This window comes from Calonectris borealis, chromosome 2, assembly GCF_964195595.1.
Source record: "Calonectris borealis chromosome 2, bCalBor7.hap1.2, whole genome shotgun sequence".
Classification (NCBI taxonomy): Eukaryota; Metazoa; Chordata; class Aves; order Procellariiformes; family Procellariidae; genus Calonectris; species Calonectris borealis.
Window position 1 is genome coordinate 111,801,904 of NC_134313.1, and position 13,321 is coordinate 111,815,224.

The 13,321-nt window shown below is 38.6% G+C and overlaps 1 protein-coding gene across 2 annotated transcripts in view; it reads left to right on the forward strand.

The window, feature by feature from the left end:
- TPK1 (thiamin pyrophosphokinase 1) overlaps positions 1–13,321 on the forward strand; it is a 307,128-nt gene that overhangs the window by 107,280 nt on the left and 186,527 nt on the right. For both annotated transcript variants that reach the window (XM_075142929.1, XM_075142930.1), the window contains exon 3: positions 12,433–12,502. In XM_075142929.1, the coding sequence (XP_074999030.1) occupies positions 12,433–12,502 (70 nt within the window). The remainder of the gene's footprint in view (positions 1–12,432; positions 12,503–13,321) is intronic.

Here is a 13,321-nt window from a genome sequence, read left to right on the forward strand (position 1 = left end):
ACACTGTAAAGGAACACTTGCTATAATAAGATTCACAGCTATGGTATAGTTCTTTGGGGTTTTTTTTTCACTGAACCAGTTTGAGAACAAAGAGCAACAGTATACAATGCGTAATGTATTAACATTTGAACAAGACTGCGTCTTGGGATTTTGCGTGTTTGTTTCACTGGGAACGTGTTCTTAAAGCAGACTTTCAGAATAAGCTCAGATGTGCTAAATCTAAGGTTTTATTTATTGAATGCACAGGTTTCAACTACAAGGAGAAAATGGCCTCAAAGAAGGGGCCAATATTTTTGTTCAATAAAGATTAAATGGTTTGGCTTACGATCAAGGGATGGCAAAATGCTTCCATATTAGCATTAATTTAAAAGAGGAAATAATGCAGTTAGATAGGATGCAATTTAAACAAAACAAAGAATTCCTACACAGTTTCCATGAATTCACTTCTGAACTTCAGACTTTAATATATGCTTAAATCCAGTCTCTCTTCTTCAAAATGAAAAACATGGACCCAAATGAGAGGAAAAAATGCTTTCGTTTTGCACTTCTAGGGCTATTTATCTTTGTAACACATTGAAACAGAAGGCCTGCAGCAGAAATTCTGTACCATTTTGATAAAAATCACCTGCAATGTACTGGTCATCTCTGTAACTGGAAATGAGCTATGTACAAATCTGCTACTAAAAATAGTTTTTGAAAAATCCAGAAGCTTGCAAGTTTTCCTAAAATACTGAGCAGTCCAAAATTTGGGGACGGAAGTCCACACTGAGACTTTACTTCTCCATTCACTTTAAGTCTTTCTCCCTTTAGGAGGCCTTAGGGAACTGCCCACGATGCTGTTTCAGAGGTAGCGGAGAAGAGCTGTGTCTGCTTAACATGAAGATCTATAAAGGGATTACCTTATATGAGTTACCTGAGGCCAGCAGGTGAACAGCATCCTCTCAATTGCCTTTCCCATGACGCTGTCTTGTGGAAGAACATCAAAACTAAGGTTTTAGCACTGTAGCATTTTCCATGGGAGAGAAAACTGGCTAGAGAGATCTGATGTTTTACTGATATTACATAGGTTACTAAGTGGGTGGCTCTCTAAACCATATCCAAATATCATATTCCCCAAAACATAGTATTAAATTTTTGACTTCCCTGTATCAAAAATCTTCTGAAAGGCTGGATTTACCTCCAAAAAATTTATAATTTTACAGTTTCAATCTTGTGTTTTGCTGCTACCCATTGGGTTTTCAGATCCTCATTAGCTTTGCATAAAACTGCCAACTCATTTAGGCATTGAATTGGGTCCTCATATAGCATGCACACAAAACTTTTGGTTTTGCATCTACTTTTCCTATTTTAGGGATGACTTAGATATGGATCATCGCAGGACTTTGTTGAACTAATGGCATTATATTTCTCAGCTGCACTGTTGTCTGGAAAGCTGTGTTGTGAGTGTGTATCCTCAGGAGAACCCGAATATAAAATTTTCAGTGAAAATTCTCGGCAAAAGGCAGATGGTGGCGGATTTTTTCTTCTCTCAGAGGGAGGAATAGAGGACACCTTGAGCACTGATACAGCCTGGTGTTTTTCCCATGGGCACATCGTGGATGATACACAGATCATGTATTGTAAGTTCAGCCTCTGATTCTGCGTGCAGCCTTGCTATGAGGAGAGCTGTCACACAGAAGCTTATTCCCCTTGAGAACATACTCGGTTTTGTTCAGTAAACTCTAGATTGTCTCCTACAAATATTTTTATTTGGAATTTTATCTCAAGGTTCTCTTATAGCCTCATTAAAGGAAGGTTTTGAAAGCAATGTACGTGTTTTTTCATCACTTTTATGAACTGGGAAACTATTGCTATGCCATCTTCATTCATAACTAGACTGTTTGCATATAGATGCTGATACTTTTTTCAGGGAGAACAGTATTGGTTTTGCATTTGCTCTATGTAAGGGAATTCAGATGAGAAATCGGAATTCAGAATTAGGGTTTCTAGCGTAGTTTGAGGCCAATTCTGCTTGTCCAAATAAACTTTCTTTGTGTCCTGCGATGATTTAATGTATCATTTTATCAAGATAACTAAAAACTTTCAAAAAATTATTGCCATTAGCGATTATTTCTTTTGAAAATGTAAACTCACACCTTTTATATTGGTTTAAAAATGCAAATATCATATTTTATCCTTCATTATGGGTTTTTTCTACTCTTTTATTCAAATATGAATAACAAAAGAAACATTTGTTTGACAAAGCATACCCTAGATCTGATCTGGTGTGTGTATGTGCTAACTTGTACTAGCTGACCTTCTTTCTTGACCATTGGAAAATTTATCAAAGAGTAAGTGCCCTAGCAAGAATATTATTTCAATTTTAGATTTATTTTGAGTAGCAAGAGTTTTGGGATCTGAGATTAGTCCTGGTGCAGGTTGATAAAACTCTTCTCCTGAAAGGAACAATACATTGTAATATCAAAATTGTGTTCAGGTTTCGTCCTTAGAGCTGTATTTAGGTGGCAGCACCAGAGTAACAGCAGTGCAAATCCACTGCTTCCATGAAACCATTCTGGTTTAAATTGGTACAAATGCCAGTGTGTGTGTACTTGTAGCTATTCCAAATGTGAAATAAAGCAGCTAAGATGAAGTCTACCTCATAGCTAATGTTTTATTTCCAGTTTTTTGGGGAAACTTCCCCTGTAGCTCACTGCTACCTAAATCTGAGAGCTAAGAGAACGGAAAAGATGTGGGGGTCAATCAGATACAAAGGGGTGAAACTGTTATAAATGAAGTAATGATATTATCTGCTCCCAGTGTTTTAGACAAGTAATTCCAAGATACTGCCTTAATTTCAGTATTTTAAAACATTCACTTAATTTGGTCTAGTTTCAGAAGATGCGCTTATTTGTCAAATTAAATTGGCTTACGGTGCCTTTAGAGAATGCACCATAAAACCTTTTTATTTGTCCAGATGGAATACTTCCTTTTTTTTTTGTTTGTTTTGACCATTTCTCCTGATGCTGTTTTTAATAGTTTACTATTATGGTTGTTTGCCTGAAAATCTATTGAACAGTTTATCTGTCAAGAGTAGGGGAAATGATCTATACACAAGACTACGTAGCATGAACATAGGGTAGCTGTATATTATCAAGACATTAGAAAATACATTATAAAGAGCAATTCCACATGCATTGGGAAATTGTATTTACCATCTTAATTTCTCCTTCTCTGGTTTCTTGTTTGTCCCTCTTTTTGATACTTATTTCCAAACAACTTTTAGACCAAGATTATTCTTTAATTATTCTTTATTCTTTAAATAATTTTTCAAGAAGGTGTTGGTGCAAGTTTGATTGGTTCAGAAATTTATGCATTGTAATATTCTAGTTGTCTTTTAACAAAATTGGAGTTTCTGACTTTTATGAGTTCTGAAATTTCCTTGACACACAAAAGTTTTTGTTAGACTATGATATAAAATGGTTGTGTGGAAATCTATTCTGGGCTGCTAAGGAACGGTGGGTGTTTTAGTAGCATGAGAATTAATATATTTTGTGCTATTTAAAATAAGTGTGTGATTAAATTTTTGATGAGTTGCAGGCTACTGCAAATCCAATTTAGGCAAACAAAATTTGAAATATAAATGTGTTAGCTGAAAATATTTAATCATAGACATGAATATGAACTTATCATGCTCATTGCTTTACATTTGCAGGTTGGCTTGAATTATTAATGCATATTGTTCAGTGGAAGCAGAAGAGACAATAGCACTGACTCTGGCTGTGATGAGGAACATAGTCTTGCTGGTGGCCAGTAGCAGTAGGAGATTACTTCTTCTTTGCTGTCTTGGCACAGCTGACCACCCTTTTCCGCATATTGCCTTCCCGCCTGCCCCACGTCCTTCTCACTGTGGGGTAGGCAGCGGTGGCTGCACGCAGGCTGCTGCTGCTGGCATTGAATCAGCAATGCCACGTCAAAAAAAAAGAGCTTTTTTTCTCTTTAAAAGTCTGATCCTTTGTGCAGATGTATATGTTTTAATGCTAATAAAGGTGATTTTTTTTTGGTCAGTTTTTTCCATGTAGGAATAGAGTCAGCTTGCTACTAAAGATTGCCCGATAACAACACTGACTGGCAATTAAAATTGCAGGCAGTTGGGGTATTCCATCATGTTTGTAGCTGTTTATCTTCCTTGTGTCAGAAATCAATGTTGCAGCAATGGAAAATATGAAATGAAGGAATAAAAATTTGCATTCAAACCTTGAAGTCAGCGCACATTACACTGAATTATTAAACAATATAATTTAAAAACTTCAGAAATAAAATTGATGTTGAAGCCTCTCCATTTCACTTGATAATCAGGTAATGGATGCAGAAAAAAGCTAGCTACAAACTCTTTCAGTTACTTTGGCTTCAATTATATTTCGATGTGTGTGTTTGTTTTAGGTATAGGACACCGGTAGGCAGGTTATAGTAAAGTTTTGTTAGTGAGGCGCATTGTACTTACGAAGCAATGAAAGAAGATGGTATTTGAAAGACAACCTGGTGGGATGTATTATGAAGGATACCTGGCACAGTGTCTGCAGGGGTTTGACGTTTGAGACTCAGCAGATCCTTCATCAGTGATCGGGGGTTACATAGGCAACGTTTGGATGAGAGGTTTCGGTTACCGATTGCACATCCTCTGGGGAAGAGCCACGGTCCAGGACAAGCTCCAGGGCACCTGCATGTTAGTCTGCAAACCAAGATCCAACCCCTGGCGCGGGGCACTGCGGGAAGGGCTTGCAAATCTCCGGGGAATTCCTGGTGTCAGAGACCAGCCATCAGTAAGATGCAAATATATGACTGTAGGGAGCTTGGATTCCTTCTCACTCTGGAAAAGGCAGGATTTAAGACACAAGTAGGATCTCCCGCCTATGTTTCAGCAGCTTGTTTGATTTGTGAGGATCTTTGGTTTGACAAATTATTCTTTAAAGACATTCAAAACAAATAGTTTATCAGGAAAAAAGTCAGGATTAACATTATGCACTTTAGCGCATTTCCACACCCCCCTTTTTTTTTTTTGGTGTGTGCCCTAATCAGTGTTTTTTTACTGTTACCTGGTAATAATAGATGTGTGCTCAGGGCAAAAAGAAAAGCTGATTAAATGTTACATTATTGCTTTAGCTGTCATTTTTCACACAGAGAGCAAAAAAAGGAGAAAATGAAAAGAATAAACTTCTTCCTGATTCTTCCCCTAGTGGCATCAAGCCATGTAGCCTTGTCATGAAAAGGTCACTTAGATTTTCGCTGAAATGATGGCAAGTACTTTGTTTTATGTTTGGGCTCTTCCCTCCTGGTTTTCACTGTGACACAGCACGGGGCTGCTCCTGCTTGCGGAGCCTGTTACAGCAGCAGGCATAAGGCAGTGCGGCGAGTACCAGAGCTCCCAGGTTTGACAGAAGGGGAGAAGAATGACAGGAAAGAGAAGAGAAAATCATATCCTAAGTGAGGGTTGTAGGAATATTAAATCTAACATCTGACAAGAGATTACTTCAAACCCAGCAGCCTTGAATATGAATCATTGTAATGAACTCTGCGTGGAAGTGTACCTGAAGACAGTCCAGAAACTCAGTCTAGTGAAAAGACAGTTGCTCTCCTGCCTCTGTCTCTGACAGCACATTACTCCTACTATATTTACTGATACTCAGGTTTTTTGCTTGCGGTTGTGTTTTTTGGTACTTAAGAATTTGTGTGTAAAAGGGTTGATCTTTTATTCCTTTTTTTTTTTCACAGTGAGCATTAGGATTTAAAATTTTTTAGGAAATTTTTTTTAAAGTAAGATTTTGTTTTGATGACTGTGTAACTTAGCTTTTGGCTAAAATTCAGGGGAGGTTTTTGTCTGTGAGACAATTGTTTAATTTTCCCTGTGTTTCATTTCTGTGTGAACTTTTTAGAGAGACGTGTTATCCGTGTGGCTTTTGCTCAATATTGAATCAACGCACTGAGAAAAGAATAGTGTTTCCTAATTCATCAGCACATTGGTTCCTTACTTGTAGTCTCATATTTAATTGCTTAATGAATCCTGCCTCTGCTTAGCTGAGATCTCTGTGACGTTTACAGCTCAAAGCAGAGTGATTAGAGAAGCGTAGCAGTTTTGTAGGAAACGTCTAGTTACCTTACTAGATGTACAGTAGTTTTTCATCTGAGATCCATAATCCAGTCCATGTGGAAGCAGGCTGCCAGCTGTGGTGTTGGTGATCCATTTACTTGAGGACTACTGGGCTTCTATGTTCTTCGTGTGATACAGGTGTTATAGAAGTCAGGTATGAGACATTTGTAGCTGATGGGCCTTTCTTGGGTACATAGACGATTTAAGAATAACAACCATTGGTTTTTTTGCAGCACTTGTAAAAATAAAATTTGTTCCTGGGCTGGAAGTATGCATGAAAAATTGCGAATTGCCAGTGGCAGAAAAAAAAGAGAAAAAAAAAAGGAATCTTGGGTAAAATTCCTAAGAACGGGCTTAGTCCTAGAAAGTGCTGGGTACTACTACAGAAGGCTGACGGTTCTTGCTACTGCTGATTATAGCAGCATGAACGTGCATCTATAGCAGCAGCTTAGAAAGCACCTGTGTATATCTCTAATTTCATTTGGACCACAGAATATCCTGAGAGCAGGTGACATTCTTCATCATGCTTATTTAAAGCCCTGTGCACTGCTGCAAATTTAAAATACCGGTGACAGGAGCTAAGCCTTTTCAGACAAATTAAGGATAGACCTATTTTAAATAGTTAAAAAGCCTCTTAGCAAGATCAGTGTCCAACTGCAAGGCAGAAAACTATTATGGACTGACATGCGATTTGCTAAACAGAGCTGCAGATGACCAGGAGAGAGACGTCTGCAGTGCACTGTAGTTGGTATATAATAGCAGTTGCATACAGTCCTGATAACACAGGTAGAAACACATGAGTGGGAAGGAATAGTTTGAGATGCAAATAGATCCCCTAGTTAGCAATCTGCAGCCATACCAAGCCATGGATTTGTTAAATATGTTTTTGCTGTTCCTGCAGAACAAAGGAGAAAAAAGGGAAAGCACATAAATACAGATTATGCATTTTGGTGCTGGTAACTGGTATTTTTTATTAATGCTGAGACAAAAATGTGTTAGCCAAATGTATCAAGCAAACCAAGCAATTCTCTGCATATCTACCATATATTATCACATATATATTACTACCAGCGCTCCAAGTCATTAAGCAGGGTTCTCTTATGTGTAGATTATGCTGGCAGGTTAATTATGGTTACCAGGTTACTGAATCAATAAATGAATGAGGGAAACAGATTGCATACATAGAAGAAGTGTAAAATTAGAAGAGGAACAGAGGGGATATACTAAGGCAGTTTAAGGGGAGATGTCATAAATTTGAATTTAGGCAAAAACATGGATTAATTTCAAGATCTGTTTGAAAAAAAGAAAAAATATTTTAAATGCTAATTGCAAGGAATAATAGAATAGAAATAATAATAGGAATAATAAAGTTATGCTTTTCTTCCCCAGGTATTGGTACTGTGTATAAATGTATTCCCTTTTTATGTGCTCATCTTACTCAGTCTGCAAGAGTTTGCATCTGTTCTGTAGAGTCTTCTTCCCCGCCTGAATTTGCAGGGCTATTGAAGGTGTGGTAAAATAGTTGCTTCTCCTCTGTAAAAAGCTGCAGGACTAGTTAGCTCAGAGCCAAGACCTTCCTTTTTGTGTTTGATATGCTGTTCATATCCTGTCTCACAGTGACAGGAAGTTATTATATTTACCAAAAGAATAAATATATATATAATATAAATAATTTCCATTGTTTTTGTTGTGTTACAATAATTTTTGTAGAAACATATTCACTAATAATCTGCCCTAAAATTGGCCTCTCAACTTGGGTCAATAAAGGAAAACAGTTCACTGGTTCCTAGCAGAAGAGACATCATTTAAAATGAAGGACATTACTCAGAAAGACTTTGGTTTCTTCATTCACATTGCCTATGAGAAACTCTTTCAGAAATATCATGGGCTGATAATATGCTCTTGATGTAACTTTTTCTCAGCATAGGTGGAGCTGAAGGGTATTTACTCTTGCTGTAATTTCAAACACTACTGGACTGAACATATGCAGCTCCCAATAACTTGGATAGCAGTTATTGGCAGTGGCATTGAATTCCCCCTTCTGTACTCTTTCGCTAAGCAGCACAATGGAACAGTTGATTTTTTGGCTATGTCTCCATTCCCTAGTTCACTGAATGACACTGGAGTTATATCAGAAAGGAATTTGACAGATAGAAAAGGTGGTAATTTGGCAGACGGAGCTACTTCTGAGGAGTGGAGCTTAACGCAGAATATTCAGGTTGGAAAGGTTGTAATTTGTGGTAACGCGAAGGAGTGCAGATTCACATACCGAGCTAGCGTTGCAGTGCACTTGCACCCTTGCGTTCTTAGTGTTGTCTCTTGTAATAACAAAAGCATGAAACGGTACCTTGGGGCTCTCCAGCTGAGCAGGGTGACCAAGAGCACGGGTCTCCTCGGCTTCCAGTTGTGCTGGTTGAAAAAGCTACTGCTCCCAAGTGCACATCACAGCGTCTTTGCTGGAGGTGTTGGTCCTCCTGGCCCATCAGAGCTCAGTGAGCTGTGTGGACGACCATTCCTTAGTCTGGCTCAGTTCACAGAAACAGGATTAACGAAAAGCCTTTAGATAATGTCTTTACTGACTTAGTTCTTTCTGACATACATAAGCTGGAGAGTACTTCCATGTGCAGCGCACTTGGCAAATTTGAGGGGTGTCCAATAATGGGATAGTAACCTTCGGGTCAGAAGAGAAGGTGTGTGCAAGACCTTCTGTGTTCTGGCTGACCACTTAAATTATTCTTCCCTCTACACGCCCCACGATCCATTTTGATCGCCCTGGAAGGTAACTTGTCTTTGACCCGTGTGTGACCATTAGCACTTCATCCCTCTGTGTCCCTTTCCACCTCTTCTTTTGTTTTTTTCATCTGTTTAAATTGTAAACTTCTTGGAAGAAGGTCTCTCTGTTTTCATGATGCCAAGCAAAACAAAGTCCCGATCTTGTTCAGGTCCTTCAGTTTCTGCAGAAATAATTAATAAGGTTTTGTGTGAGCTGTTGCAAAGTGCCTAGAGACTGCTAGATTTGCCTACACAGTTGCTGTGCTGCACCTTGGCCAAATTGTTGTTTGTAAAGCAATTTTGTCTTTAATATAAAAGGCACTGTATAAAATCAGTTCCTATTATCTTTTCACAGAGAATTTTCCATCTGAATTGTAAGCTTAGAATTGCTGACTATCTCCTTAAACACTTCCAGATAATAATGATACATGTTCTTCCAGCTAATATATATCATTACTTTTTATCAAGCAAGGCTTGGTTCATAGCTGTAGAAATAATATGATTTACTGGCCTCCAGCCAATCAGTTAATTACCTGCTAGTTACTTAAAGCACCTGGGGCTTTGGTTGATTCCAGTGTAAGTTATTAACTTGGTGGTAAAGGATCAGTACCTCATAAATAGTTTCTCTAAATAACTTTATAATGCTGCTGAAGTTTAATTCTTTTTTTTATTATTTATTCTTACTTATAAGAATAAATATGTGGGGGACAGCTTTAAATTGCAGTTATATAAAGCAACTATTTTGATTTGAGATATCAAATAGTAGCCCCATGCCCATGTGAACGGCATACAAGTGTCATAGACCTGTTACTTACACCTTCAGGTCTTTGGCAGAATCTCAGTAGTTTTACATGTACCAGACTGATTGAAGACTGATTTGTTTTGTAGTACTTAGCTTGTTTTGGTTTTTTGGTCATGTTGTTTTAAAATAATAAAATCAGGTGAAGAGATCTTAGGCCAGGCTTCGCTTGTGGTAATTCCATTGAGATAATTTAGAGTAGTTAAGGCTCTGGCTGTCTTAAAGTAATTGAGACAGATAATAGACTCTTTCATCTCTCTTTTCCTGTATCTCATCTTTTTTTTCCCAGAAGTCATAACCCACTTATTTGTTTAAAATGTGGGAGACTAGATGTAAAAAACACTGTTTTCAGAAGGAAAAAGCTGGGGCTGTCTTTGGCCTGGGAAGCATCCTTTAGGCAGGTTCTGTACCTGAAGTTAGAAAACAATTTTTCTACAGCATTCTTATGGTTTTGGTTATAAAGAGTGTCTCAACTGATGAATTGCTTTTGTAGCTCAAGGGGAAAGAAGAGATTCTGTAAATGCTTAGGTCATAGGCCTTGCTTAGATGCCTTATATCTGCTAAATAAACCAATGGACAGGATAGCTAATTTAAGGACAGGTATTACACACTCTTCTTGCAATGGGCCATTACTAAATTCTGTGTGAGCTGAACTCCCTGAGAGAACTTAACAAATATGCCCAGGTGAAAGGAATTACATTAATCCAGTTTCAGTTGTAACCTTAAGAGAGAGGAGAAGTTAAAAGCTTCCAGTTAAACACAGTGGGCAAAAAAAGGTTGTTCTTTTTGTCTTGTGATGTTTATATTCATCAGGATGGATGAGGAACCTGGCAAGAGCCTGAAGCAGTGAATTGCCATAGTAAGTGGCTGGCCAGCTACCATAATTTAGAAATTATCTCAGCTAATAAGATTTGTCAGGATCAAATCTGCTTGACCTTGGCTTGTTAATATGGGTTTGGATGGTGCCTGGAAGGAATGGGTGAAGTAGGATAAGAAGACACAGAAGAGCATGGTCTGCACAAGAAGGCTGAGAGAGGTAGTGCTTACCATAGTGAGTACTGTAATACTATGGACAAGAAAGAACACAGGTCACTGGAGAAGGAGCAGTGCTAGAAGAGCAGCCTGCATGAAAAAAGCTGCTGTACCGAAAGCTACCTGTGATGAACTGGTAGCTTTTGTGCTGCCCTGCTTTCTTTTTTCCAAAAAGCTTCAGATGAGGTTGCATGGTACTGCGTGATGGATATGCCCATACAGAACATTCCCTGTGGTGGGAGTTCAGCAGCCAAATAAGAAAGAATGGCTTAAAGATGAGAGCAGATATAGAGATGAACTTTGTTGTCCCAATTTGTATAGGCTGGCTAAGTTGATGGCTAAGCTAGGGGGAGAGGCAGATTGCCCACGTAATGAGTGCCAAAAGGAAAAATGTAGGTTTGTATCACTGCTGAGAGGTGGTTCTGACCAAGAAATAAACACCAAAACAAAGCGGCTTTAGCTGAAAATTGGATTCTCAGCAGCAGGAGGTGCCTGATCTGATTGCTTATACCTTTTTTTCCAAAACTTGGGCAGGCTGTTCCTTTTCTTTGTCTCTCCTTTTTTTCCCTTTCCCCTCCTCCCCCCCGATCCTGACTTTCAGTCCTCTCAGGTCTACCAGTCGGTCTCTCTTTGTCTGCAGACCTGGAAGGAACCCTCTGCTCTAGTGTAGAAGCAACAGCTTCTTTTATCTTGCGTGCTGCGGTTATCTGACTTGTGCATCTCAGAGCAAAACTGATAAAGACTGCTAAGACAAGATGGTCATTTTCAATCTTTAATAGCTTATCATATTTAAAAACCCTCATGAAAGAACTGTGTGTTAGTTAAATGATGATTATTAGGGATGCTTATGAATAAAATACACCAATTTATATCTGATTTTGTAATAATAGTGTTAGACTTTTCTCTTTTCTCTGACTTAAGGCTATATAAACAAAGGGATCAAAAGAGAAGAGCGTGTCTCTGCTTGTTTAAATCAATTGGAATTACTGGCACCTGCCCTTTGCGGTCCCCAAGTTATGTGGTAGCACTGAAAATTATTGTGGTTTTGTTCCTTTTGTACCCGGATAGTTCAAGATTTAAAGCCAAGACCTAACCCACCTGCTTTATATCAGATGATTCAAACAGTCTGTGGAACAGTATAGGAACTGTAGTAGAGTTATCATTTTTGTGTCAGAGGAGGGGGAAAAAAGAGAAAACAGGTATTGTCATGCCTAACTATTCTTCCCCGCGCTCCCCTCCTGCCCTCCAGTTTTTATGCAGGTCATTATAGAGCCACCCTTGTGAACTTTTTACCTGGGTGAGAAGATCGTTAGGTTTAAGGTGCAAGTTCCCACTTCTTTAGACAAGTACATGCCCACACATGGAGGATGGGCCCTTTTCAGGTTTTGAATACTTGCCCCCCATGTAGTTTAAGCTGACTGGGCAGCAGGTTAGGATAGACAGAAATAAGCTATTTGGACAGTACAGTGGCACAGTCACATGAAGACTGGCACTAGTCTGATAAAACCAGTTCAAATGTCTACTTAGAGAAACAAGGGAAGTAGTCAAGTATAGGAAGCCAAAAGCCATATGAGATCTCAAGTTTATTCCCTACACTGCAACGAACACTTGAGTTTACACAGAAATGTCAGTAATGGAGTAACTGGTTGTGGTTTTTTGTCTGTAATGCCAATACATTGATGTTCTGTTTCTTCACTTGCAGCTGCACTGAGAGCTTGTGCTGATGGAGGTGCCAATCTTCTCTATCACATCACAGAAGGAAGCCAGGACAGGTATGTTAACAATAAACTTGAAGTCATTGAAGTCATCTCTTCTCAATGAAAGTAAAATATAGAGGAACGGGATCTGTTCAGTTACTGTAGTAGCTGCCTGCTCTGTGCCCGGTACTTTAATGAACTGTGGCAGGTAGTATAATATTTTCTCCACGTTATCTTTAATTTTTAGTCCCAGCTACAATTTTTAAAACACACAGGTAACCTGAAATATCTTCTTTTCCTTAAGCCCACTGGTCTTTTTTCCTCTTGAAAGCTCTTTTCTCGGTCTGCCTTATTTTATGCATCCATCAGAGCTAGGCCTTTGATACAGCCTCTGAAAAAAACCCTAGCAAGGGTTGACTAGAGGAACATCTGATGTCTCTCACCAGGAGCTGAAACAAAGTGTTTCTTCATTCTTCTTGCGAGGCCTTAGAGGAAATCTGTTTGCTTTGTGAAGTGAGATGGGTAATAAAATAGGAAGTCTACTTCTCTTTCTGAATTATTTCTAAATTAGCGTCAGGGCATCATACATGACCAAAGACCAGTACAGAGGTTATCTATAAATGTCTATGCTAGGTGAGGAAATACAACTGAAAGGAGAACATGTTTTTGTTTTCTGTTATGGCATTTAAAATTGTAAAATATCCCAGGTTTCTACCCCAGAAGTGTTGAGCTGGGATTGCAATGCAAAATACTGCATTCCAGTGGTTTCTCATTTTTGTAGTGGAACCATGGAATGCTGTGTAATCTGAGGTTTCTAAGGATCCTTTGTGCTTGTCTTTAGGATTTTCAGTTGTTTTGAGCAAGAATCCCTAAATAAATAGTTTCATGAAAGAA